The sequence below is a fragment of the Crotalus tigris genome, unplaced genomic scaffold (genome assembly GCF_016545835.1).
Source record: "Crotalus tigris isolate CLP2741 ecotype Arizona unplaced genomic scaffold, ASM1654583v1 scf7180000021379.394396, whole genome shotgun sequence".
In the NCBI taxonomy this organism is placed as follows: domain Eukaryota; kingdom Metazoa; phylum Chordata; class Lepidosauria; order Squamata; family Viperidae; genus Crotalus; species Crotalus tigris.
In genome coordinates this window covers 348,703-374,414 of record NW_024098482.1, presented here as the reverse complement: position 1 = coordinate 374,414, position 25,712 = coordinate 348,703, and the positions used below count along the sequence as shown (strand labels likewise).

At 45.3% G+C, this 25,712-nt stretch overlaps 1 protein-coding gene across 2 annotated transcripts in view; it reads left to right on the top strand.

The window, feature by feature from the left end:
* Positions 1-9,419: 9,419 nt before the first annotated feature.
* SMAD7 (SMAD family member 7) overlaps positions 9,420-25,712 on the top strand; it is a 71,264-nt gene continuing 54,971 nt past the window's right edge. For both annotated transcript variants that reach the window (XR_005553534.1, XM_039318482.1), the window contains exons 1-3: positions 9,420-10,093; positions 12,476-12,529; positions 24,576-24,650. Coding sequence is in view for 1 of the 2 variants with exons in the window: in XM_039318482.1 (XP_039174416.1) it covers positions 9,556-10,093; positions 12,476-12,529; positions 24,576-24,650 (667 nt within the window). In the remaining variant the exon portion in view is untranslated. The remainder of the gene's footprint in view (positions 10,094-12,475; positions 12,530-24,575; positions 24,651-25,712) is intronic.

The following is a 25,712-nucleotide window of genomic DNA, read 5'->3' as shown; positions in this document are numbered from 1 at the left end:
AACCCCCTGGCTCAGGCAGGAAACCCTATACCATTTCGGACAAATGATTGTCCTATCTCTTCTAAGGTGGGACTAGAAGTCATAGTCACTTGGTGACTAATAATAATAATGATAAAATTGGAAGGGACCTTGGAGGTCATCTAGTCCAACCCCCTGCTCTGGCAGGAAACCCTATACCATTTCAGACAAATGATTGTCCTATCTCTTCTAAGGTGGGATTAGAAGTCATAGTCACTTGGTGACTAATAATAATAATAATAAAGTTGAAAAGGACCTTGGAGGTCATCTAGTCCAACCCCCTGCTCAGGCAGGAAACCCTATACCATTTTGACAAATGATTGTCCAGTCTCTTCTTCAAAACTTCCAGGGTTGGAGCATTCATAGCTTCTGGAGGCCGGTGGTTCCACTGGTTAATTGTTCTGACTGTCAGGAAGTTTCTCCTTAGTTCTAGAACTTTTGGTTCCGGTGGCCAACTTTATTTTGACACCCTCCCACGATACTCCCATCTCCCACCCGCAGGAAGAGAGAAAGGAAAGCAGCGGATGGCACTTAAATCCCCCCCCAAAAATATTGGCTGGTGCACGTGGTCTGTGGCCTGGGCCCTGCCACTGGATCTGGACGTGCCAACAGCTGCTCCAGCTGCTGTTTCAAAGTAGGAGTTTTCTACTGCTTTTTTTAATAAAAGAAATGTCATCAAAAGCTGTGCTGCAGTTGTGGTTTCTAGAAAGTGATTTCAGCCAGGTTTAATCTTCTTTGCTGAAACTTGTTGGGCTTTGTTGTTCTGCTCTGTGTGTATTTGTAATTATCTTAAAATGGTTCTTTTCATTGTTAATGTTTTAATCAACAGGGTAGTGGTGGTGGGTAATTTGGCTGCGGAATTGGGGCAGGCTTTCCAGGCTACTTTCTTTCTTTCTTTCTTTCTTTCTTTCTTTCTTTCTTTCTTTCTTTCTTTCTTTCTTTCTTTCTTTCCTTTCTTTCTCTTTCTTTTATTCCTTCCTTCCTTCTTTTTTTCTTCCTCCCTCCCCCTCCCTCTTTCTCTTTCTTTTTCTTTCTATATTCCTTCCTTCCTTTTTTCTTCCTCCTTCCCTCCTCCCTTTTCCTTCCTTCCTTTCTTTCTTTTTCTTTTTATACTCCTTCCTTCCTTTTTTTCCTTCCTTCCTTTTTCTTTCTTCCTTTCTTTTTTCTGCCTTCCTTCCTTCTTTCCTCCCTCCCTCCCCCTCCCTCTTTTTCTTTTCTTTCTCTTTCTATATTCCTTCCTTTTTTTCTTCCTTCCTTTTTTCTTTTCTTCCTCCTTCCCTCCTCCCTTTTTTCTTCCTTCCTTCCTCCTTCCTTCCTGCTCCTTCCTTTCTTTTTCTTTCTTTCTTTTTCTTCATTTCCTTCCTTTTTTCTTTCTCCTTCCCTCCCTCATTCCTTTTTTCTTCCTTCCTTCCTCCCTCCCTTTCTTTCTTTTTCTTTCTATATTCCTTCCTTTCTTTTTTCTTTCTTCATACCTTTCCTTTTTTCTTTTCCTTCCTTCCTTTTTTTCTTTCTCCTTCCCTCCCTCCCTTTTTCTTTCTTTCTTCCTCCCTTCCTCTTTCTCTTTCATTCTTCCTTCCTTTCTTCCTTTCTTTCTTTCTTTCTTTCTTTCTTTCTTTCTTTCTTTCTTTCTTTCTTTCTTTCTTTTTCTTTCTTTCTTTCTTTCAATGTATTGGATGCCCATCTTACTATACGGTAACTCTGGGTGACTTATGGTCATAAAAATATATACCTACATTAAAACATAAATTAAAACCAAAGATTAAAATCCATAGGTGTGCGGGGGAGGGCGGGGGGGGGGAATGGGGGAGAGGTGGGATCTGTTGTTCCTCCATCAGCCCCCTCCGCTGGGCTGCTCCCCCTTTGGGGCTCCAGGCCAACTGGCAGAGCCAGCTCTTGAGGCCTTGTGGACGAAGAGGAAGGTTGGAGCCAGCCTCACATTGGGGAGCCAGGTGTCCCAGAGGGCAGGTGCAAACGTAGAGAAGACCCTCCTCCGGGACCCACACCACGAAGGGCTGTAAAGGTGATCACCCACACCTGAACACTAGATTTGGTGTTGTGAGAACTCCAAACTTTGGCTCTGGACCAAACGGCACACAAGACCATATTCCACGGAGTTCTAAGCCTAGATCTGGGATAACGCAGAACTGAAGACGGGGAGACAGAATTGGACTGTAAGAATAGAATGGAATAGAGCTGGAAGGGACCTTGGAGGTCTTCTAGTCCAGCCCCCTGCTCAAGCAGGAGAACCTATACCAGTGATGGCAAACCTTTTACAGACCGAGTGCCCAAACTGCAACCCAAAACCCACTAATGCATCGTCGGGTGCCGGGTGGGTGTGGCCCATTGGATGGGCGTGGTCCATTGGGTGGGCGTGGCTGCGGTGGTAACGGCAGACTGGGTGGACTAAAATGTTCAATCCATTCCAACTTTGCAAGATCTTTTTTTTTCCCGCGAGAAGTTGAAATTGACTGAACCTTTCTTTTTGTTTTTGCACATGGCAGCAAAGGCCTAAAGCGAAAAGGTTTTATAAAACCCAGCTGAAGGCCTAGGACTGGGGCGACAGCACATGTGCCCACAGAGAGGGCTCTAAGTGCTGCCTCTGGCACCCGTGCCATGGGTTCGCCACCCCTGACCTAGACCATCTCAGACAAGTGACAGTCCAGTCTCTTCTTAAAAACCTCCAGTGATGGAACATCCATGATTTCCGGTGGCAAGCTGTTCCACTGGTTGATTGTCCTCCCTGTTAGGAACTTTCTCCTTAAGTCCAGGTTGCTTCTCTCCTTGATCAGTTTCACAGTTTCACCCTTCGTCTCTGGGTCTAAGGCGGTGCTTTTCAAACTTGGCGACTTTAGGATGGGTGGACTTCAACTCCCAGAGAACCTCAGCCAGAACCTGCAACTTTAAGATGGATGGACTTGAATTTCCAGAATTCCCCAACCGGAATCTGCAAGTTTAAAGACGGCTGGACTTTAACTCCCAGAATCCCCCCCAGACAGAATGTGGCAACTTTTAAGATTCTCTTTAATTCTCAGCTAGCCTGAGAATTCTGGGGGTTGAAGTACACCCATCTTAAAAGTTGCCATGTTTTTAAAAACACTGGATTGGGGCTTCAGCAAGATTTGTGAGGATGTGAAGAAACTATTAATTTCAAAATGAACTGGTGGAAGCCTCTACTGCAAGAGAAGAAAAAAAAATGCTCCATTTCAGGGCAATTGATGCAGGAAATGGACAAGTTAAGTACAGAACCCCGAAGAAATTCACACACTCTCTCTATTGCAGTGGTTCTCAACCTTTTTAATGCCGCGACCCCCCAACCGGTCGTAAGTCGAGGACTACTCAACCGGTCGTAAGTCGAGGACTACTCAACTGGTGCAGCACCGTTTGCAGAATGGGACTTTTGGCGGGCTCAGCAGGGCAGAGACAGCCTGGACAATTCCTATTGGCTTTTGAAAGCCAATAGAATTAGACTCTATTCAAGAGAGTCTATTCTATTGGCTTTCAAAAGCCAATAGAATAAAAGGGAGTAGCACAGCTAAGGAAAAGGGGGAAAAAAATGGCGGACTGCGTTGTTTGGCGACCCCCGTGAAATGGTCGTTCGACCCCAAATGGGGTCCCGATCCACAGGCTGAGAACCACTGCTCTATTGCGTAATAATTTCTAGAACAATTCTGCTTGCAGCCTGTCAGGATGCACCTCATGGATCTCAATGGGATCCTTCGGAAAGGGTTGGTAAAGTGATCTATTTCCCCAGCAAAGCGCCAAACACATCAGCGCAGCCCCCCCCCCGCAACCTGATCCGGCGCGGATTAAGGATCCATGCACGGATTCGAAGTATGCCTACAATTTCAAAGCCGGTGCCACAATATTTGGATTAATCTTTCACGGTGCCACAAGTCCATGTTGCTCAATTTGCCTCTGGAAATAAAAGCTTCAGTAAGATTTTGTTTTTCTTTTCAGCATCAAACAGGTGGACAAAAGCTATTTTTTGGGGAAAAAAGTAAATAAAAGAGAAGAACAATTAAAAAAACCCTTCCACATTAGGACAACTCATTTATTAGACTTAGTCAAAGGTCACCAAGGATCTGGAAAAGTTTTATCAGTTTCCAGCTCCCCCTCATCATCTGCCATGTTCTTAATAGAAGAAAAAGTGGAGAAAAGTGGGGTTGGGGGTGGTCAAGAAATGACCAGTGACCCCCGTCAGGGCCTTCTGCATTTAATAGACAGACAGAAAGACAGACAGACAGACAGATAGATAGATAAGATAGGTAAGTAGGTAGGTAGATAGGTAGGTAGGTAGGTAGGTAGACAGACATGATAGCTGATAGCTGATGATAGGTAGACAGAGACAGATAGACTAATAGTAGTAGTAATAATAATAATCATAAAAAAGAACTGGAGAAGATAACAAAATACAAAGACCTACACATAGAAATAGAAAGACTGGCAAAAGCAAGCAAGGGTAGTACCAATAGTAATAGGCGCCTTGGGTGCAATCCCAAAAAAACTGGAGCACCACTTGAACACCATCATCGGCATTGACAAATTCGCTATTAGTCAATTGCAAAAGGCGGCCTTACTAGGAACTGCTTCCATCCTGCGACGATACCTGTAATACCATCAAACATCCACATCTGCCTATCCCAGGTCCTGGGTAAGGACTCGATAGGTAGACAAAATGCCAAATCCAGTCTGAACATCTGGCTGACTGTGCAATGATCCATAATAATAATAATAATAATAATAAATAATAATAATACCATAAAGGCAATCAACACCTGGGCAATCCCAGTCATTAGGTACACAGCTGGAATAGTGGACTGGACTCAAGCAGAACTAAAAGCAATGGATAGGCAGACCAGAAAAATAATGACAATGAATCATGCCCTTCATCCACGCAGTGACATTGATAGACTTTATCTACCAAGGCAAATAGGTGGGCGTGGAATGCTACAAGTACATCAGATGGTTGAAGAAGAAAAAATGGCTTTGGAAGAATATCTGAAGAACAATGATGAAGATGCACTGAAATTAGTATATCAGGAAGGCTTACTAACTACTGGAGAGACCAAACTGGCCTACAAGAAAGACCAAATGAAGAACAGAATAGAGGCATGGGAAGACAAAGCACTACATGGCCAATACATGAAAAAAATAGCTGGGAAAGCAGATAATAAGAAGACCTGGCAATGGCTAAGAGCAGGAAAATTGAAGAAAGAGACCGAGGGACTAATTCTGGCTGCACAAGACCAAGCCTTAAGGACAAATGCATACAAAGTCAAAATTGAGAAGACAGCAACAGACAGTAAGTGCCGCCTATGCAAAGAAGCTGAAGAAACAGTGGACCACTTGGTAAGCTGTTGCAAGAAGATTGCACAGACTGATTACAAGCAGCGGCATGACAAAGTAGCAACAATGGTGCATTGGAAGATCTGCAAAAAATATCATTTGCCTGTAAGCAAAAACTGGTGGGATCATAAAATAGAGAAAGTCATAGAAAATGATAAAATTAAACTGCTCTGGGACTTCAGAATTCAAACAGACAAGCACCTGCAACATAACACCCCAGACTTAACAATTGTCGATAAGAAAGACAAAAAAGTCTGGATAGTGGATGTGGCAGTGCCTGGAGACAGCAGAATAGAAGAGAAAGAACTGGAGAAGATAACAAAATACAAAGACCTACAAATAGAAATAGAAAGACTGTGGCAAAAGCAAGCAAGGGTAGTACCAATAGTCATAGGCTCCTTGGGTGCAATCCCAAAACAACTGGAGCACCACTTGAACACCATTGGCATTGACAAATTCGCTATTAGTCAATTGCAAAAGGCGGCCTTACTAGGAACTGCTTCCATCCTGCGACGATACCTGTAATACCATCAAACATCCACATCTGCCTATCCCAGGTCCTGGGTAAGGACTCGATAGGTAGACAAAATGCCAAATCCAGTCTGAACATCTGGCTGACTGTGCGATGATCCATAATAATAATAATAATAATAATAATATAATAATAATAATAATAATAATAAAATAATACCATAAAGGCAATCAACACCTGGGCAATCCCAGTCATTAGGTACACATCTGGAATAGTGGACTGGACTCAAGCAGAACTAAAAGCAATGGATAGGCAGACCAGAAAAATAATGACAATGAATCATGCCCTTCATCCACGCAGTGACATTGATAGACTTTATCTACCAAGGCAAATAGGTGGGCGTGGAATGCTACAAGTACAACGGATGGTTGAAGAAGAAAAAATGGCTGACTGTGTGATGATCGATAATAATAATAATAATAATAATAATAATAATAATAATAATAATAATAATAGCAAAAGGCAGCCTTACTAGGAACTGCTTTTATCCTGCGACGATATCTGTAACATCATCAAACATCCACATCTACCTATCCCAGGTCCTGGGTAAGGACTCGATAGGTAGACAAAATGCCAAATCCAGTCTGAACATCTGGCTGACTGTGTGATGATCCATAATAATAATAATAATATAATAGTAATAATAATAATAATAGTAATAATAATAATAATAATAATAATAATAATAATAATAGTAATAAAGTTGGAAGGGGCCTTGGAGGTCATTGTCCAACCCCCTGTTCAGGCAGGAAACCCTATACCATTTCGGAGAAATGGCTGTCCAGTCACTTCTTAAAAACTTCCACTGTTGGACCATCACAGCTTCTGGAGGCAGGTTGTTCCATTGGTTAATTGTCCTCACTGTCAGGAAGTTTCTCGTTAGTTCTAACATGATAGCTGATAGCTGATAATGACCGATAGAGAAGTAGATAGATAGAGTTAGATAGATAGATGAATTATAGATAGATAATAGCTAGATTGACAGACATGATAGACAAATGATAGATGATGATAGATAGGTAGGTAGACAGACATGATAGCTGATAGCTGATGATAGATAGGTAGACGGATAGACATGATAGCTGATAGCCGATAATGACAGATAGAGAAGTAGATAGAGTTAGATAGATGGATGATAGATAAGATAGATGGATGAGATAGATAGATAATAGCTAGACTGACAGACATGCTAGACAGATGATAAATGATGGTAGGCAGGTAGACAGACATGATAGCTGATAGCTAATGACAGAGAAGTAGATAGATAGATGGATGATAGATAGATAGATAGATAGATAGATAGATAGATAGATAGATAGATAGATAGATAGCAAATAGAGATAGACCAGTGTTTCTCAACCTTGACCATTTTAAGGCATGTGGACTTGAACTCCCAGAATTCCACAGCCAGCATTGCTGGCTGTGGAATTCTGGGAGTTGAAGTCCACATGCCTTAAAATGGTCAAGGTTAAGAAACACTGAGATAGACAGATAGACACAGACAGATATAGACAGGATAGATTTCTAGATATAGATAGGAAGGTAGGTAGGTAAATAGATAACCTTTATTGTCATGTTTTCCTGGGGGCACAAGAGCCACCGTTCAAAATGAAACGGAGGGGCTCGCTGTCAAAGTGTACACACACACACACAACGCACTTTTAAACATACTCCGTACAACATGGGCCTAAAGTCCCGGGGGCCTCCCCCCCTCCTCCTCCCCCCCCGCCTTTATCAGGAATGGCCAGGGGGAGGGGGGAGGGAGGGAGGGGGGGGAAACGGCTGGCAGAAACTCGACGCCCTCTCCGCGCAAGGCAGCCTCGCTCGCCCTTCTCTCTCTCTCCGCTTTTTTTTTTTTAATGGAAGAGCGACAGGGTGTCTAGACGCCCACGTGACCAGGGCGGGGAGCGCCGCCGCGGCTCAGCCAGCGCGAGAGCGAGGGAGCCGGCCGGGGGGGGGGGGAAGGAGGAGGAAGGGGGGAGGGAGGCGGGGGTCGGCTGGGGCCGTCCGGCCGTCCAGTGCACCCCCTCCCCCTTTGGAGTCCCCCTCCCCCTTTGGAGTCCCCCTCCCCCTTTGGAGTCCCCCCTCCCCCTTTGGATCCCCCCTCCCCCTTTGGAGTCCCCCTCCCCCTTTGGAGTCCCCCCTCCCCCTTTGGATCCCCCCTCCCCCTTTGGAGTCCCCCTCCCCCTTTGGAGTCCCCCTCCCCCTTTGGAGTCCCCCCTCCCTGCCCTTGGCAAAGCTGCCCCCCCCGTAATGATTCCTCCCCCCACCCGCTCCTTGCAAGACAGACGGGGGGGGGGCTGCTTAAGAAGCGCAAAGCATCGCCCGCTCAATCGGGGGGGGGCTGCAAAGCCCCTTTGTGGGGAGGGGGGAGCCAAGGCAGAGAGTCGGAGCGGGGGGGGGCTGAGAAGGAGGCGGGGGGAGGAGAGAGGTGGATTCCTCCTCCCCCTCCCCCCTCTCCCCTCCCCCCCGACGCTGCTTCCTCTTCCATTCCGCCGGGCGGGAGCGCCTCCCCCTCCCCTCCTCCCCCCCCCGCCAGGCCCTGCACGGACGGGGGGGGGGGAGGCGGCGGCGCCGCAGCGGGGCTGCTCAGACTGCAGAGGAGCCGCGAGGCCGTCGCTGCTCGGGGCTGCCGCGCTGTCCTGCCCGGCCCGGCCGGGGCCCCCTGGACGCCGCCGCCGCCGCCGCGCCTCGCCCTCGCCTGCTGCTGCTGCTGGGGCCGCCTGCGAGGAGGCGCCGCGGGGGAGGCGTCGAAGGGCGGGGAGAGGGCGGAGGAGGAGGCGGAGAGCGCGCCGCCGCCGCCGCTGCCAGCCTCCCCGCTCGGCTCTCCTCTCCACCCCGTCTGCGGGCGAGGAAGCCAACGAGCGAGCGCGGCTCCTCCGTCCGGCGGCCGCCAGCAAGATCAAAGCGCCCGCGCCACCCGAGGGAGCCGGCCGCGCCGAGGCCCGACAGCAGCAGCAGCAGCAGCAGCAGGAGGAGGAGGAGGAGGCAGCATCGCGCCCACCCGCCTCCCTCCCCGCAGAGACCCCGACGGCGGGCCGGCAGCTCCGGAGACGCCTGCAGCCCCGCCGGGCATCCCGGACGGCGAGAGCCTCCGAGGGGGCTGCAGAGCCCCTGTTGCCGCTCCGGCTTCTTCTTCTTCGGGGGCGCTGAGGCGCGTGGACGGCGCCCGAAGACTTCCTCGCCGCGACCGCATCTCCGGGGTCTTTTCTCCCCCGCCCCGTCCGGGCTTTGGAGGGGCTCCACCGGCGCGGATCTAAGGGCGCCTCGCCCGGGCTCGGCGGGAGAAGCGGCGGCAGAGCAGCAGGAGGAGGAGGAGAAGCCGCCTTGGCATGCCCGCGTCTCCCGGCCGGGCGGACCCCGCGCTTCCCCGCCGCCTTTCGGGCTCCCCCTCGGCGTAGACGGCCGCCCGGACGGCCCCCGGCGCGGCCCCGCGGAGGGCGAGGACGGGGGCGCGAAGCGGCGCGCGGTGCGCCTCGCTCGGCCTCCCGCTGCAGCCGGCGCCCCCCGGCTCCCCGCCGGCGCCCCGCCTGGCCCCGCTGCCGCCTGCCGCCGCCCCCTTCCCCTGGCCGCCCGCCGGGCTCGGCTCCCGGCTCCTTCATGAATTGCGGACGACCTGCCCGCTCTGCAGCCGGGCCGCCGCCGCCTCCTCGTCCCGCATGTTCCGGACCAAACGCGCGGCGCTGGTGCGGAGGCTGTGGCGGAGCCGGGCGGCCGGCGGCGGCGGAGACCTGGCCGAAGGCGCCGCGCCCGGCGGAGACCTCGCGGAAGGCGCCGCGGACGGACGGCCCGATGGGGCCGGCGGCGGCGGCGGCGGCGGGAGCCGGATCTGCTGCCTGGGCAAGGCGGGCAAGGCGCCCGGCGGCGTCGGCGGCGGCGGCTCGGAGGCCGAGCTGAAGGCGCTGGCCCACTCGGTGCTGAAGCGGCTGAAGGAGAAGCAGCTGGAGGCGCTGCTCCACGCCGTCGAGTCCCGCGGAGGCGCCCGGACCTCCTGCCTCCTCCTGCCCGCCAAGGCGGACGTCAAACTGGGCCACCAGTGGTACTCGCTCCCGCTGCTCCTGGGCAAACTCTTCCGATGGCCGGACCTGCGCCCGGGCTCGGAGGTCAAGCGGCTTTGCGGCTGTGAATCTCACGGGAAAACCCACCTGGACTTAGCCTGCTGCAACCCCTTCCACCTGAGCAGACTCTGCGAGCTCGGTAGGTGCGGGGCGCGGAGACCCCCGACCCCCTTTTTCTGCCCCAACCCTCGCCCCCTCCCCAGAAGGAGCCGGGACCCCAAGCTTGCCAAGCCTTCAGCCTCGACGGGGGTGGGGGGGTCGCTGCCTTGATTGGAAACTTCCTCCGGGTCCTGTGGGTGGGATGGGAGGGGGTCTAACATTAGGGCAGAGACCCCCACCCAGCCTTTGGGGCACCCCCAGAGACCACCGGTCCCGTGCAGAGAGGTTTTCCCGTGGACTGGGGGGTTGCATAGTTTTGTGTGCTGCCTGCATCCCTCAGATAGGGCTTTCCGTGTTTGCGGACCGGTACTGGTCTGCGGGCCGGGGGTTGGGGACCCCTCTGCCTTACGGAATTCAGGGGCATCCTAGCCTTGACTCTTGCCCCTGCATCATTTTAAGGAGGGGGGGGGGGAAAGGCGAGTTTAGGTGAAGAAGACCCAGTCTGGGATGTGAGTATTGTCCCAGCCGGATCTTCTGTGTGTATTTGTGTGTGTGTGTGTGTGTGTGTGTGTGTGTATCCCACCAAGCTCTCTCGCAGGTGGGGGAATAGAAAAGTTGAAACATATCCCCCAAAGAGGTTTTCAATTTAGATTTTTTTATATACATATATTCCAAGCGGAATTTTGCAAAGGCAGAACTGGACACTCTTAAAAAATTGGCTTCCATTTGGATGCTTTTTTGTCTGTGCATTAAAAAAAATGGGGGGGGCGAAAGGTCCAGTTGACTGTTGGAAAAGCACCTTTGGGACCCAACCTGGAGGATTTGAGACTGTCTAGGTAGACACACGTGCATTTTAAAGTTCCTGGTTAGGGAGGAGGTGAGGAATGGAGGAAGGCTGCAACTTTAGGGGTTATAGGCTTCTGTTTGTTTTTTTTTTTTCAGCAAAGAAAGGTTTCCGAATCGGACAGTAAATTATTTTGAAAAGGGTGATGCAACCCGGAGCCAGCCAAGGCAGCCTTGCAGTGTTTTGTGCAAAAAAAAAAAAAAAAAAAAAAGCCAGGATGTGAAAATAAAAATAAAAGCTGAACGCTTTTGGGGAGAAAAAAATCCATCCTAGGATTTTCTAGTTTAATCTATAAATCTGAGGCCATTTTAGCAAAAAAGAAAAAAGAAAGAAAGAAAGAGAGAGAAAGAAAGAAAGAAAAAGAAAAAAGCAGTTCCAACCCTTGGCTGGCTCCTGCATTCTCCGTGCCCTCCCGCCCACCTTTGGGCCTCTTTGCCTCAAAAACTATAAAAGCGAACACATAATTTCCAGGCCTGCAATCTTGTTTGCTTTTCTCCGCTTGCCAAGTTGCCTTAAGTTTCCACACTGGCTAAAAAGGAGGGGGAAAGAGAGAAAGAGTTATAGAGAGAGAGAAAGAGAGAGAGAGAGAAAGAGAGGGATAAAGATATATAGAAAGGAGAGAGAGAGATAAAGATATATAGAAAAGAGAGAGAGAAAGATAAAGATATATAGAAAGGAGAGAGAGAAAGATATAAAGAGAGATAAAGATATATATATAGAGAGAGGAGAGAGATAAAGAGTGAGAGAAAGAGATAAAGAAAGATATATATAGAGAGAGAGAAGGGGAGAGAGAGAGAAAGAGAGAAAGATAATATATAGAGAGAAGAGAGAGAAAGAGAGAGAGGAGGGGAGAGAGAAAGGAGAAGGACAATCTCCCCCCCCCAGCATGATTGAAATTGGAAAGGGTCTTATCCCCCCCCCTTTTTTTTTAAATGGGGATTATGTTCATGATTTGGAAGGGAAAGAGACTGGCCTGGGTAGGTTGAAAACCCATGGGTGGGCAGCCTTGCCTCTCCCCCCCAAACCCCCCCCACCCCCCAACCCCAACAGCCCCCAAAGCCTTTAGCCCACCTCCTCATCCTTCCCCCCCTTTTGCAAACTTTTTTTTGGGGGGGGTGCTGGGTGTTCCTATGTGCAGGCAGGCAGAGAGAACAATGCATGTGTCTATTGGGTGCCTCCCCCCCCTCTTTCCCCCCTTCTCCCTCCCCTCCCCAGGTCTTGGGTTCAGTGGCCTTTTTGCAAGGAAGCCGCTTGGGCTAATCGGGAGGGCTGGATCCGTGGGTGATGTCCAGGGCTGGGGCTCGGGAGCCCAGGCCTGGCCCAGACAGCTCCGGGAGCAGAGATAGCGCAAGAGGCTGGCGCCAGTCAGAGCCCCTTTGTTTATCTGGCAGTGAAATATCCAGGCAGTTGCTGCCAGGCTGCCCCCCCCCCTCCCTCCCTCCCAGCGCCAGGCTAAGACAAACACTTTGGCTCCAAGAATGCCTCCCTTATCGTAAGTTCCTATCTCTTCTCCCCCCCCCTTCCCTTCCCTTCCCTTCCCATGGCTGCGATTTTATTTTCTCTGTCCTTTGATTCCAGAGTCTCCACCTCCCCCTTACTCCAGATACCCCATGGATTTTCTCAAACCCACCGGTAAGTAGACTGGATTTGTTTAAACTAAGTAAAATTAGCGTTGGGTGGGAAGTTTGCTTTCTTTCTCTTTTCTTTTCTTTTCTTTTCTTTTCTTTTCTCTTTTTCTTTCTTTCTTTCTTGCTTGCTTGCTTTTTCTTTCTTTCTTTCTTTCTTTCTTTCTTTCTTGTTTTCTTGCTTTCTTCCTTCCTTGCTTTCTCTGTGTCTCTTTCTTTCATTTTCTTGCTTCCTTGCTTTCTCTCTCTCTTTTTCTTTCTTTCTTTCTTTCTTTCTTTCTTTCTTTCTTTCTTTCTTTCTTTCTTTCTTGTTTTCTTGCTTTCTTCCTTCCTTGCTTTCTCTGTGTCTCTTTCTTTCATTTTCTTGCTTCCTTGCTTTCTCTCTCTCTTTTTCTTTCTTTCTTTCCTTCCTTCCTTCCTTCCTTCCTTCCTTCCTTCTTTCTTTCTTTCTTTCTTTCTTGTTTTCTTGCTTTCTTCCTTCCTTGCTTCCTTGCTTTCTCTCTCTCTTTCTTTCATTTTCTTGCTTTCTTGCTTCCTTGCTTTCTCTCTCTCTTTTTCTTTCTTTCTTTCTTTCTTTCTTTCTTTCTTTCTTTCTTTCTTTCTTTCTTTCTTCTTGCTTCCTTGCTTTCTCTCTCTGTCTCTCTCTTTCTTGCTTGCTTGCTTTCTTTCCTTCTTGCTTTCTTGCTTTCTCTCTCTCTCTTTTTCTCTCTTTCCTCCCTTCTGGTAGTAGCAAAGGAAAGTTTAATATTCAAAGTTTAATATTGAAAGAAAAATTTAAAATTGAGTTTGCTGCAGTGGAAACTTACTGAGTGGAGGGGACTTCCACTTACTTCCTTCTTCCTCTTTTTTTTCCTTTCTTTCTTTCTTTCTTTCTTTCTTTCTTTCTTTCTTTCTTTCTTTCTTTCTTTCTCTCTCCCTTCCTCCCTCCCTCCCTCTCCCTCCCTCCTCTGTCATTGTCCTCCCTTCTTCCAAACTCTTTTTACAACCCTATTGCTGCTGTTATTTTGCTCTTTTTTAGCTCTTAATTTGCTGTGGGGCTTGTTTGGTTAATGGGAAGGATTTCCCATTAAGATAAGTGAGTTTGACTCCTGAATAAAAGGGCTGGCCTTTCACAGGGCTGTTCTTGTAGATCCCTGTTTAGGGCAATAAATCCATGGCTTCAAAGGGCTGACGGACGCCTGGGTCTGTAAGTATAGGATTGCAGTCAAAATCTATAAAGACTTAAGAGGCGCATTAAGTTGTTTTTTATAGGTGTGTCTTTGGTGCTGCCAGCTGGTATTAATTTTTTTTAGGTAATCCGGTCCTCTTGAGATGCAATAGGGTATCTGCACTTTTATAGGGCCTGTTACAGTTGGAAGGGACCTTAAAAGATCATCTAGCTCAGCCTTCTGCACCATGCAGGGGAATTATTTAAATCATATATGAGAGGATTTGTGTTGGTTTACTTAGAAGTAAATAAGCTCAGTCTGTTCTCCTGCCAAGTTAAGTGACTACTGTAGGATTGCAGCTGGCATCTTCAGACTGTCTTCCTTTTGGCAAACCATCCCCCCCCCCCCCAAAAAAAAAGAAAATTCATAATCTGTTAAGATGCAAAATGAAAGTTCATAGCTTTCTGTCAACTTTTATTTTTTTTTATAATATCTGGAACATTTGGAATCTTTAATTTTTTTTTCCAAAAAAAAAAAAAAGCTAATTTCATGCCAGGTGCATTTCCTGAAAGCTCTTGTTTTGCATGTCATTGGGCCCAAATAAAGCATTTTTTAAAAAAATGCAAAGAGATGTTTTTAGCAGGCGGGCTCGTTGCTTGTAATGGAGTGGCAGGCTGCCACGGTAGAAGCCCGTCTGAGGCTGGCACCAAGTGCTCTTGCGGTCGTCTGCGTAAACTTGGCTGGCAGAGGGTTCACCCTCTGCTAGATAAATAGGCTGGCATTGTGGAAAAAAGAGGGGGAGAGAGAGAGAGAGGGAGAGAAAAAAACACCAGAAATGTGGATGCAGTCAAAAGGGAGGAGAAATGAAATTTCACAAAGCCACTTCTGACAATTAATGGAGCAAAAATAGAGATTATACAGATGTTTGCCTGTACTGATTACACCCTAATGTTAGGCAAGGCGGTATGTTGGCTTAGAAAGATCCTCTTTACAGACTCATGCTTGTCACCTACCTTTCCCGGCCTTACTCATCCCAAAAAAAGACAATAGTTGCTTTGTTCCCCGGGATCTGTTATGCTTGCCCTTGAAAGACACTGGGTGCTCTTGACAAGACGATCCGTTGATACTGTTTTGCATTGTGAGTTCTTTGGCGTAAGGGACCTGCTAGGGAAGGATGTGAGAACTGGGGAAGCCTCCACCGAGTTTATCCAGTAGGAAAGTTGGAAGATTACAGTTAGATGAAGCAGCTTGAAAAGGTTGTGCTGGTCTATCCTTCTGAGAAACAAGAAATGAGCTAAATTTTCTTGACCAGGGGTCTTCAAACTTGGCCCTTTGATGATTTGTGGACTTCAACTCCCAGAATTCCTCAGCCAGCCACAAATCATCAAAGGGCCAAGTTTGAAGACCCCTGTTCTTGACAGTTGGGATTAGGAAAAATGCTACCTTTATTCAATACAGCTAATCCTTGCCGTCACTGCATGCAAGCATCTGAATTTTGATCTTGCAACTTGGGGGTGGGTGGGACTGCTGCAAGAGTCATAAGGGTGTGAAAAAGGTCCATAAGTTGCTTTTTAATGAATTGTTTGTTGTAAGTTGAGGACTTCCTGTATTGGGTGATAATTTTGGGAGCTGGAGGAGCCGCCATCTTGAATGCGGAACGAGTTTATTTCCCGCCCTTTTATTTCCTTTAATGGAGGTGAATGGGTAGCGCTTATTCTGTGGGTGAGTTGCAGAAAGTCTTCTGAGTTTTGCAGAATGGAGTCCCACAAAGTCTTTCTACTGGATGCATCCTTCATGACCTTGATCTCATGGCCTGGTGGTGACATTTCCATATTGCAAAGAGCCCTCAATTTTAAGAGATCTGGATTAGATTTACCATTTTATCCGTGGTTTCCTTCTCTCCCCCTCCCCTTGTGAAATGAGAATGCTGTCAACAAATAACCTTATTCAATGCAAGCAATTACAGTTTTTGGTCTTCTGTTGAAGGTGGGCTAGCATCTGCCCAAAGGATTAGAGAGTGGTGAAAAGGTAAAAAGATGCTGAGAGTGCAGAGAAGAGCAACAAAGATGATGAGGGGACTGGAGGCTAAAACATATAAAGAATGGTTGTAGGAATTGGGTATGTCTAGTTCAGTGGTTCTCAACCTGTGGGTTAGGACCCCATTTGGGATCCAACGACCATTTCATGGGGGTCGCCAAAGCAGAGCGCCATTTTCCCCCCCTTTTCCTTAGCTGTGCTACTCCCTTTTATTCTATTGGCTTTTGAAAGCCAATAGAATAGACTCTCTTGAATAGAGTCTAATTCTATTGGCTTTCCAAAGCCAATAGGAATTGTCCAGGCTGTCTCTGCCCTGCTGAGCCCGCCAAAAGTCCCATTCTGCAAACGGTGCTGTACCAGTTGAGTAGTCCTCGACTTACGACCGGTTAAGTAGTCCTCGACATGACCGGTTGGGGGTCGCGGCATTAAAAAGATTGAGAACCACTGGTCTAGTTTAATGAAGAGAAAGACCAGGAGTGACTGGATAGCAGTCTTCCAGTATCTCAGGGACTGCCCCAAAGAAGAGGGAGTCAAGCTATTCTCCAAAGCACCTGAAGACAGGACAAGAAGCAATGGATGGAAACTCATCAAAGAGAGAAGCAACCTGGAACGAAGGAGAAACTTCCTGATATTTAGAACAATTAATCAGTGGAACAGAAGTTGCCACCAGAAGCGGTGAATGGTCCAACACTGGAAATTTTTAAGAAGAGACTGGACAGCCATTTGTCCGAAATGGTATGGAGTTTCCTGCCTGAGCAGGGGGCTGGACTAGACGACCCCCAAGGTCCCTTCCAACTTTTTATTATTATTATTATTATTATTATTACATCATCTTTGATAAGAAAGGTAGAGTTCACCTGACAAGAGAACAGGCTGGCTCAGATGGAATTGGACCTGCCTTCCTAGACCCACATTTTAGCTGTTATATTGGTTTACAGATGAAGATTTATCCATTCAGTTGGTGTCTGACCGTTGGCGATTCTATGGGCCAGATCTCCCCACAAATCCCCCTCTTACACTAACTACTTCTTTGAGTTTTTCTTCCTTTTGTATTAGTTTTACTACTACTTTGACTTTTTCTGTGCTATGGCTGGTGTCAGCTTTGATGGTGTCCAGCCTGGTTACCGCAAACTCTTCCAAAGAAATGTCTTTCTCCATGATAATTCCCTCCCGTGATGATGGCCTAACATATAAGTGTGATGCAGTTTCATGATTTTTTTTTTTTTTTGCCTTCTAAGTGACCTGTCTGGTGATGGGCTCTCCAGTCCTTGTTTCTTAATCACCTTTGCTGTCCGAGGCTTACAAGTAAAAGTGGTTAAACTTTGGAGGTTTTAAGGAAATTCTTTTTTTTTTCTTTTTAGCAACAGCTGTCTCTGGGGAAAAATGGCAGAATAGAATAGAATAGAGAAGGAATAGAGAAGGAATGGAATGGAAGAAAGAATGGAATGGAATAGGAGAAAGAATAGAATACAGAAAGAATAGAGAAGGAATAGAATAGAAAACAAATGGAATGGAATAGAATAGAATAATAGAATAGAATAGAATAGAAAATATGGAATAGAATAGAGAAGGAATAGAGATGGAATGGAATGGAAGAAATAATGGAATGGAATAGAATAGAATAGAATAAGAGAAGGAATAGAATTGAGAAAGAATGGAATAGAATAGAATAATAGAATAGAATAGAAAATATGGAATAGAATAGAATAATAGAATAGAAAATATGGAATAGAATAGAATAGAGAAGGAATGGAATGGAAGAAAGAATGGAATAGAATGGAATAGAATAGAACAGGAGAAAGAATAGAATAAAGAATAGAGAAGGAATATAGAGAAAGAATGGAATGAAATAGATTAGAGAAGGAATGGAAGAAAGAATGGAATAGAATAGAATAATAGAATAAAATAGAAAATATGAAATAGAATAGAGAAGGAATGGAATGGAAGAAAGAATGGAATAGAATAGAATAGGAGAAAGAATAGAATAGAAAAAGAATAGAGAAGGAATATAGAGAAAGAATTGAATAGAATAGAGAAAGAATAGAGAAGGAATGGAAGAAAGAATGGAATGGAATAGAATAGGAGAAAGAATAGAATAGGGAAAGAATAGAATAATAGAATAGGACATTGGAGGTCATCTAGTCCAGCCCCCCCCCCCGCACAAACAGGAGAGCCTATACCATCATCTCAGACAAGGGACTGTCCAGTGTCTTCTTGAAAACCTCTTGTTTTTGGTAAAGATCCTAGGGTAAACCTCCAGGCAGGTGTTTAACCCTCCCTGCTTCTCAATGAGGAGAGCATTCTTTATTCAGCAATGAGTGGTGTGTGTGTAAACAGTCAAAGAAACCACAAACTTTGACAATGCTGGGTTTTTTTTGTTTTTTTTTTTTGAAAGGAAAAGTTCTGCCTATTGGCTAATGGGAAGTGATTAACAGAGCCAGTCGGAAGTATAAAAAAAAAAGGCACAGGAGCGTCCGGGCGAGAGACTCCCTTCTCTTTCCTGAAAAGTCCCATTTGGCAGTGGAGATCTGAATGGGAGACAAAAATAATTCATAAGTCTGTCACTGCAGGTGGTTATTATAACCTCTGACTCTCATCAAGCTTCCTGTTTAATCAAGGCCATTGTGGGGAGAGTGAGTAAGGAAATTGTATGTCTTTATTCTCTTGCAAATTTTGCAAGGGGGTCTCTCTCTCTCTCCCCCCCCCCCCCAGGGTGCTTGAAACCCCAAAGTGTGTTGCTAAAGAAATGATTTCAAAGGAACAGGGTTTTTTTTTTCCCCTGCATAGGAAGAATTCAGGTTAATGTAGTAGTAAGCCTGTTTTTGAAGATTCAAAGTTCATTTCCGGAGCTGTTTTCTCCTTTTTTTATAGAGCACCATTAACCACATGGAGGAAGAGCCCAGGCCTAGCTTTATCCGTGAAGGCCTGTAGCAGTTAGCTCACACATTTTTAACTAGGCCAGGCACCCTTTGCATCCAAATGGTGTGGATTTAATCAGCCGCGGTACAAAGGTGGCACTTGATGTGCATCAAAGGATGAATTTTGCATTCAGAAACAGGAGTTAAAAAAAAAGCTAAAAGATTTCAAGACACAGACGTTGAGGGGGATTTTTTTCAGAAATCAAAGCTGACTTTTTGATTTTCTTTTTTTTAAAAAGAGACCTGGCCAAGGCAACGGGTTTCCAGAGCTTCGGAAATGGACCTCTAGTAAATCTGAAAAGTTGTAGATGTGTTTTATATTTTCAAATCAGGCTATTTGGACCCCATCGCTGCAGCTACGCTCTTGAGCTTAGAAGTTCCAGTGTTTTAAAGTAAATGCATTTGTGACTTCATGTATGCATTTTTGTTATATTATTATTTTTTAAAAATCTTTCTTTTTTGTCTGCTGCCCTACTAGTCAGAAGAACTTATGTTTTTTAAAACTTTATATTGGTTTTAAAGTATGTTGTAATAGACTTGTTAGCTGCTTTGGGTGTTCAAACTAAGTAGAAATATAGTATTAAAATAAAATAATCCATACTATCTGTTTATAACTCTATCCATTTATCTATCATCTCCATCCATCTACTATTATCTCTAATCATCTACTTTCTCTTTCTCTTTCTCTCTCTCTCTCTCTCTCTCTCTCATACACACACACACACACACACACACACTTTTGAACCCCATTGCAGCTACACTCTTGAGCTTAGAAGTCCCAAACTTAAAAAAGCAGTGTTTCCCAATTTCAGGGACTTTAAGAAGTGTGGACTTCAACTCTGACTGGGGAATTCTGGGAATTGAAGTCCACACGTCTTAAAAGTCCCTGAAGTTGAGAAACAGTGTTTTAAAGTAAATGCATCTGTGATTTCATGTATGTGTGAAATTATCTGTCATCATTTTCTCTCTCTCTCTCTCTCTCTCTCTCTCTCTCTCTCTCTCTCTCTCTCTCTCTCTCTCTCTCTCTCTCACACACACACACACACACACACACACACACACACACACACACAAACACACTGAAAGAATCCTTTATTCTGTCCACCTTGGGTATTTTTCCCATCTGAAGAAAAATTTAGTTGACAGAAAGGCTTACTATCCTGTGGCAGAGAGTTTTTATTTCTTCCCAGTCTGTTCTCGGCATCCTGGCTCAAGATATACCCTTTCTTCCAGAAACGTTTTTTAGATGAAGTTGTTGAGGGACGAGTTCGTCATTCTAAAATGCCTTAAATTGGGATGTCTTCTTGTCTTTAAGAAAGCCATAACATTTAATTTAAGGAGTTTAATATTAGCAGCTGTGGAGTCTAAACCGGATCGGCTTCAGATACCAGGATGGGACTTTTTCAGGGATTAAATGCAGAGAATTTTGTGACAGCCTCATGTGTGTCTGTGTCTTAAAAGGCTGCAGTGTGTGCTAAGCAGGACAGTTTGTTAAATGAGTTTTGCTCCATTTTGCGTCGTTTCTTGCCACAGTTATTAAGCGAATCACTACAGCTGTTAAGTTGTTAAGTGGATCTCGCTTCCCCGTTGACTTTGCAACTGCAGTTGACAGGTGTCCGAATTTTGGTCACGTGATCACAAGGATGGCGAGTGTAAAAAACATAAGTCATAAGTAACTTCAAACCGTCACTAAATTGAGGACTATATCTGCATTTCTCTTGGTTACTTTTGCGTCTGGAAGCAAGAAAAGCATTAAAATTAGAAGTGCTTGGCTAGATTTAATCCTGCTTTGCTGCAAGCCGGTAATGAATCCATTGAATTAAGTCAAAATATTGTTGGACGGACGTGGTTTTGGCAATTTTTCGTTACCCAAACAGGCCTTCACCTCATTGAGACCAGCTGTTGTTTTGCCGCCACTACAAAATCCTGTTTTGACATGGCAACTGGGGGGCCCTATTAACAGCTCCTCCCAATAACCATCTCTTGTGAGATAGACAAACTGTGTGTGTGTGTGTGTGTGTGTGTGTGTGTGTGTGTGTGTGTGTGTGGTATTTCCCCCAGATCAGAGTGTTCTTTTCAAGAGGTTGAAAAATCTCAGCTTAATATTCAATACAGTATTCAAATGCGCGCATTTAAAATAGGTATTCTTTTTTTTTAAGACAAGAAGTGCAGATGTCCAAAGAGAGAGCAGTAAATTGGTGCCTGTATTTTCCACATTATTGTGCATTTCAGTTTTCCTCAGGACAGATGAAATGTTGTCATGCTGTTATGTTTCCAGCTTGACGGTTTGGGGCAGGGGTAGGCAACCTTGGCTCTTTTATGGCTCCTGGACTTCAATTCCCAGAATTCCTGAGCCAGCCACGCTGAGGGGAAAGGGAGAGATTTCCAAGCTGAGCCAGGCTGGCTCAGGAATTCTGGGAGTTGAAGTCCACCAGTCATGAAGGGGCCATAGTTCCCCCATGCTGGCTCAGGAATTCTGGGAGTTGAAGTCCACCAGTCATAAAGCAGCCTAGGCCTAGGCCAGGGGTAGGCAACCTTGCCTGTTTTATGACTGATAGACTTCAATTCCCAGAATTCCTGAGCCAGCCACGCTGAGGGGAAAGGGAGAGGTTTCCAAGCTGAGCCATTGTTGGCTCAGGAATTCTGGGAGTTAAAGTCCACTAGTCATAAAAGAGCCAAAGTTGTCTACCCCTCGTTTTGGGGTGTTTTCGCTGGTTTCACTTCCATGTAAAAGCTGATTTTTATTTATTTATTTATTTATTTATTTTGAAAAGCTGAACTAGCACTGTGTTTGCTCACGAGCAAGGCTGCTAAACTCCAGTCAAAAACTAGGGAACACAAATGTATCTCTCTCTCCCTACCTACCTACCTACCTACCTATCTATCATCTCTATGATATCTATCATCTATCATCTCTATCATATCTCTATCATCTCTATCATCTATCTATCTTATCTATCATCTATCATATCTATCATCTCTATGATATCTATCATATCTACCTATCATATCTATCATCTCTATGATATCTATCATATCTATCTAATATCTATGATATCTATCTCTATCATTATCTATCATCTCTATTATCTCTATCATTTATTATATCATATCTATATCTATCATCTCTATCATCCATTCTCTATCATTGTCTGTCTGTCTCTGTCTCTTTGCCTGCCGTCTGTCTGTCTGTCTGTCTGTCTGTCTATCTATCTATCTATCTATCTATCAATCAATCAATCAATCACATGACTCTGGGACACGGTAACCGTCATAGATATGAGTCAGTTGCCAAGTGTCTGAATTTTGATGACGGGGCCATGGGGATGCAGCAATAGTCATGTGAAAAACGGTCATAAGTCACTTTTTTAGTGCCGTTGTAACTTGGAACGGTCACTAAACACACTGTTGTAAGACAAGGACTATATAAATAGATAAGTAATCCATTCTATATTGGCTCCGTGAGTTTGAATGTTCTCTGCCCTTTTGGGCCTCCAACCTGAAAGAAAAAGTCTTGATGCGCATCGAGACATCTTCGTCCCCAGTATTTTAAGTGTGTTCAAACTACATTATGTGTGTGACATTGTGCTGGCTGGGGGTTCCGAGTGATGCAATAGCTGAAGGGCGCAAAGTAAAGGCAGCCTCAGGTGTCCAGGGAGAAGGGGGGGGGGTGGAGCATCGTCCTATAAGCCTCTCACCCCTTTTGTACATGTGATAACATCACACAACTTCAGAAGGGTGTGTGTGTCTAGAGATTCCAATACTCCATCCAGCACTTTGTCTATTTTGACACACAATCGCCCCTTTGTAGCTGCTTTCTTCTTGGCACACACTGCTGCTTAAGGAATTCTTAGCTGAAGATTTTTTTGAGTTTCATTCTCATTAATTTACCCCTTGTTAAGAGATGGCCTTATCCAAACTGCCTCAATGAGGCCTAGATCCTTGGTTCAGGGAAATCTCCAGATAAAAGCATTTGATGGCCACTTTCCCCTTTTGTTAAAGTTTAATAATAATAATAATAATAATAATAATAATAATAATAATAATAATAATAATAATAATAATAGTAGTAGTAGTAGTAGTAGTAGTAGTAAAGTTGGAAGGGATCCTGGAGGTCATCTAGTCCAACCCCCTGCTCAGGCAGAAAACCTTATACCATTTCAGACAAATGGCTGTCCAGTCTCTTCTTGAAAACTTCCAGTGTTGGAGCATTCACTGCTTCTGGAGGCAGGTGGTTCCACTGGTTAATTGTTCTTACTTTCAGGAAGTTTCTCCTTAGTTCTAGGTTGGTTCTCTCCTTGACTGATTTCCATCCATTGCTTCTTGTGCTGCCTTCAGGCGCTTTGGAGAGTAGCTTGATTCCCTCTTCTTTGGGGCAGCCCTGAGATACTGGAACTCTGCTATCATGTCCCCCCTCATCTTTCTCTTCATTAAACTAGACATACTCAATTCCAGCAACCGTTCCTTATATTTTAATTGTAAAATAGCTGTTTCCTTAGACCACAGAAATGCCACATGTTGAGAAAGTATAGAGTATTTCACAAGTAACTCAATTTCCTGCATGTTCTGTTTGATTAAGTGTATCCTGTTTAACGTATATTCCTGTTCAGGGTTATACTTAACTCTGAGAAAAAGGAGGTTACGGAATGTCCGGGGCATTAAAAAAAGTGGGTTCTTTCCATATCTGTGAAAGAAGGAATGCAATTATTGGGAAAATAGTAATAATTTTCGTTCGTTTAAAAATAGTACGTATTTCTTTTCCGACAGGTCATTCAAATTTACGTAGCCATATTGACCCGGTGCCAGTGGTTTTTGGCTGGGCACAGCGATAGATGATCAACTTCTAATTTATATATTTTTCCTGGCCTTGGCTTTAAAACAGTGTTTCTCAACCTTGACAATTTTAAGGCATGTGGACTTCAACTCCCAGAATTCCACAGCCAGCAATGCTGGCTGTGGAATTCTGGGAGTTGAAGTCCACATGCCTTAAAATTGTCAAGGTTGAGAAACACTGCTTTAAAAGATTACACTTTGATGGGGCAGCATATTTGGAATAGGACAGAGAATAAGTTGATCCTACTTTAACATTAGGAAGAAGGGGCAATTCTCACCGAAACCCAGGCAGTCTTCGACTTACGACAATTGAGCCCAAATTTCTGTTGTTAAGTGAGTTCCTCTCCATTTTGTGATCTTTCTGGCCATAATTGTTAAGTGAATCACAACAGTTGTTAAGTGATCAACCCAGTTGTTAGGTGAATCTAGTTTCCCATTGACTTTGCTTTTTTGCAAAAGGGATCACTTGACCCCAAAGGGATCACTTGACCCGGGACGCTGCGACCGTCATAAAGATGAGTCAATTGCCAAGGGGCTGAATGTTGACCCCGTGATCCTGGGGGAGGATGCTGCCAAGGTCCTAAGTGTGAAACAGCGGTCATAAGTCACTTTTCCCAGCGCTGTCGTAACTTCGAACGGGTCACTAAGCAAGTGATTGTTAGGCGAGAAAAGAGAAATTTTTAAAGGGAACAAAATGAAATATTTTTGGCAGAATGTCCTCCTTTCAGCCATCTGGGCTGGCTGAGTTTCTCCGTAGGGTAGCCTGTGAAATTCCTTTTGAATTTTTCAGCTTTGGTTCAACAAACCAGGATTCAGTTGCCAAGGTTGACCAAGATAAGGACACCAGTCGGACCGAAGTTGTGCATAAGGAGTTAAGAAGGACTCCTTGTCTATAATCTTCCTCTCTTTGACGAATGATAGAGCAGACAGGAGGGTGGATGTTGCATGAAACATAAATCCGTGCAGACAATTAGTAATCGCTTCCTAGTAAACTCCGTGGAATGTGTGCTTCCTCTGAGCTAGGGAGGTCCTTGTTCTTGTTGGGGTCTTGGAAGAATCGGAGAGGGGCCACTGTCAATGTCATTCTTATTTCTCCATTTGTTTTTTTGTCTTGCAGCAAGTTGTCCAGAATCTGTGCTTCCTTGCACCGAAACGAGAGGAACTAATTTTCTGGCCCCTGGGGGGCTTGCAGGTAAGACTCTTGAGATCTATTCTGTGCCCCTTCTGTGGTTGTTGTGTCTTTTCCAACAAAGGAGGTTGAACCTCTGGAGCGTGTTCCCCAACCCTGGCCAGCTTTAAGATAGATGGACTTCAACTTCTCAGAATTTCCTGGCTGGAGAATTCAAGAAGTCCACCTATCTTAAAGTGGATAAGATGGAGAAAGGCTACTATAGGGCAGTGTTTCTTAACTGTGTCAACCCTAGGATGGGTGGACTTCAACCTCCCAGCTGGCTGGGGGCTTCTGGGAGTTGAAGTTCATGGGTCTTAAAGGTTGACAAGGTTGAGACACACTCATCTTGATGGCTCTTTGCCACCTAGTTGTGAATCTGTGTTGTAAGCAGCATCCTCAGGTAACCTCTGTTGCCTGCTGGATTAGATCTGATGCTTTTCCAGGAATGAGAAATCTTAGCCCGGTTTTTCCCTTGGGAGTTAGAAATTTTGGAAGCGGTTTTGTACCATCTATGGACAATCCGGGGTCTTGGATAGCTGATGTGTGTTCACACCAGTGTTGGGGATGAAGAGAAAGTATGCAAGCAAGCTGATGGATCTCATCCATGAGCAGATGTTGAATGGATTGCTGTGCAAGATTCCCCCTGTTTTTCAGACATAAATTAGTCTATATTTTGCTTGGGATTTGAAATCCTCTGCTTGCGTTTTCGTGAACGGTTGCCAAGAGGCTGGAGTCGCTTTGCGTTTCTGCAAGAAGTCTCTTTCTCCCACAGGTTCATATCTGAAAAATCTTCCTGTTTATAATTCTGTGCATGGTAATCTAGCCTCAAGGGAATACTTCACCTTGGTCGTTCCAGATTTTGATTATTTCTGAGTCCTTTTAAATGTGTTGCACTTCAGTCCTACCGGCCAGGAACATGAGTTGAGTTTTCTGAATACTTCACCTTGGTCGTTCCAGATTTTGATTATTTCTGAGTCCTTTTAAATGTGTTGCACTTCAGTCCTACCGGCCAGGAACATGAGTTGAGTTTTCTGTAGTCTGGTCTGTCTACGTTCAATTTTGTTTCCTTGAATAATTATACTT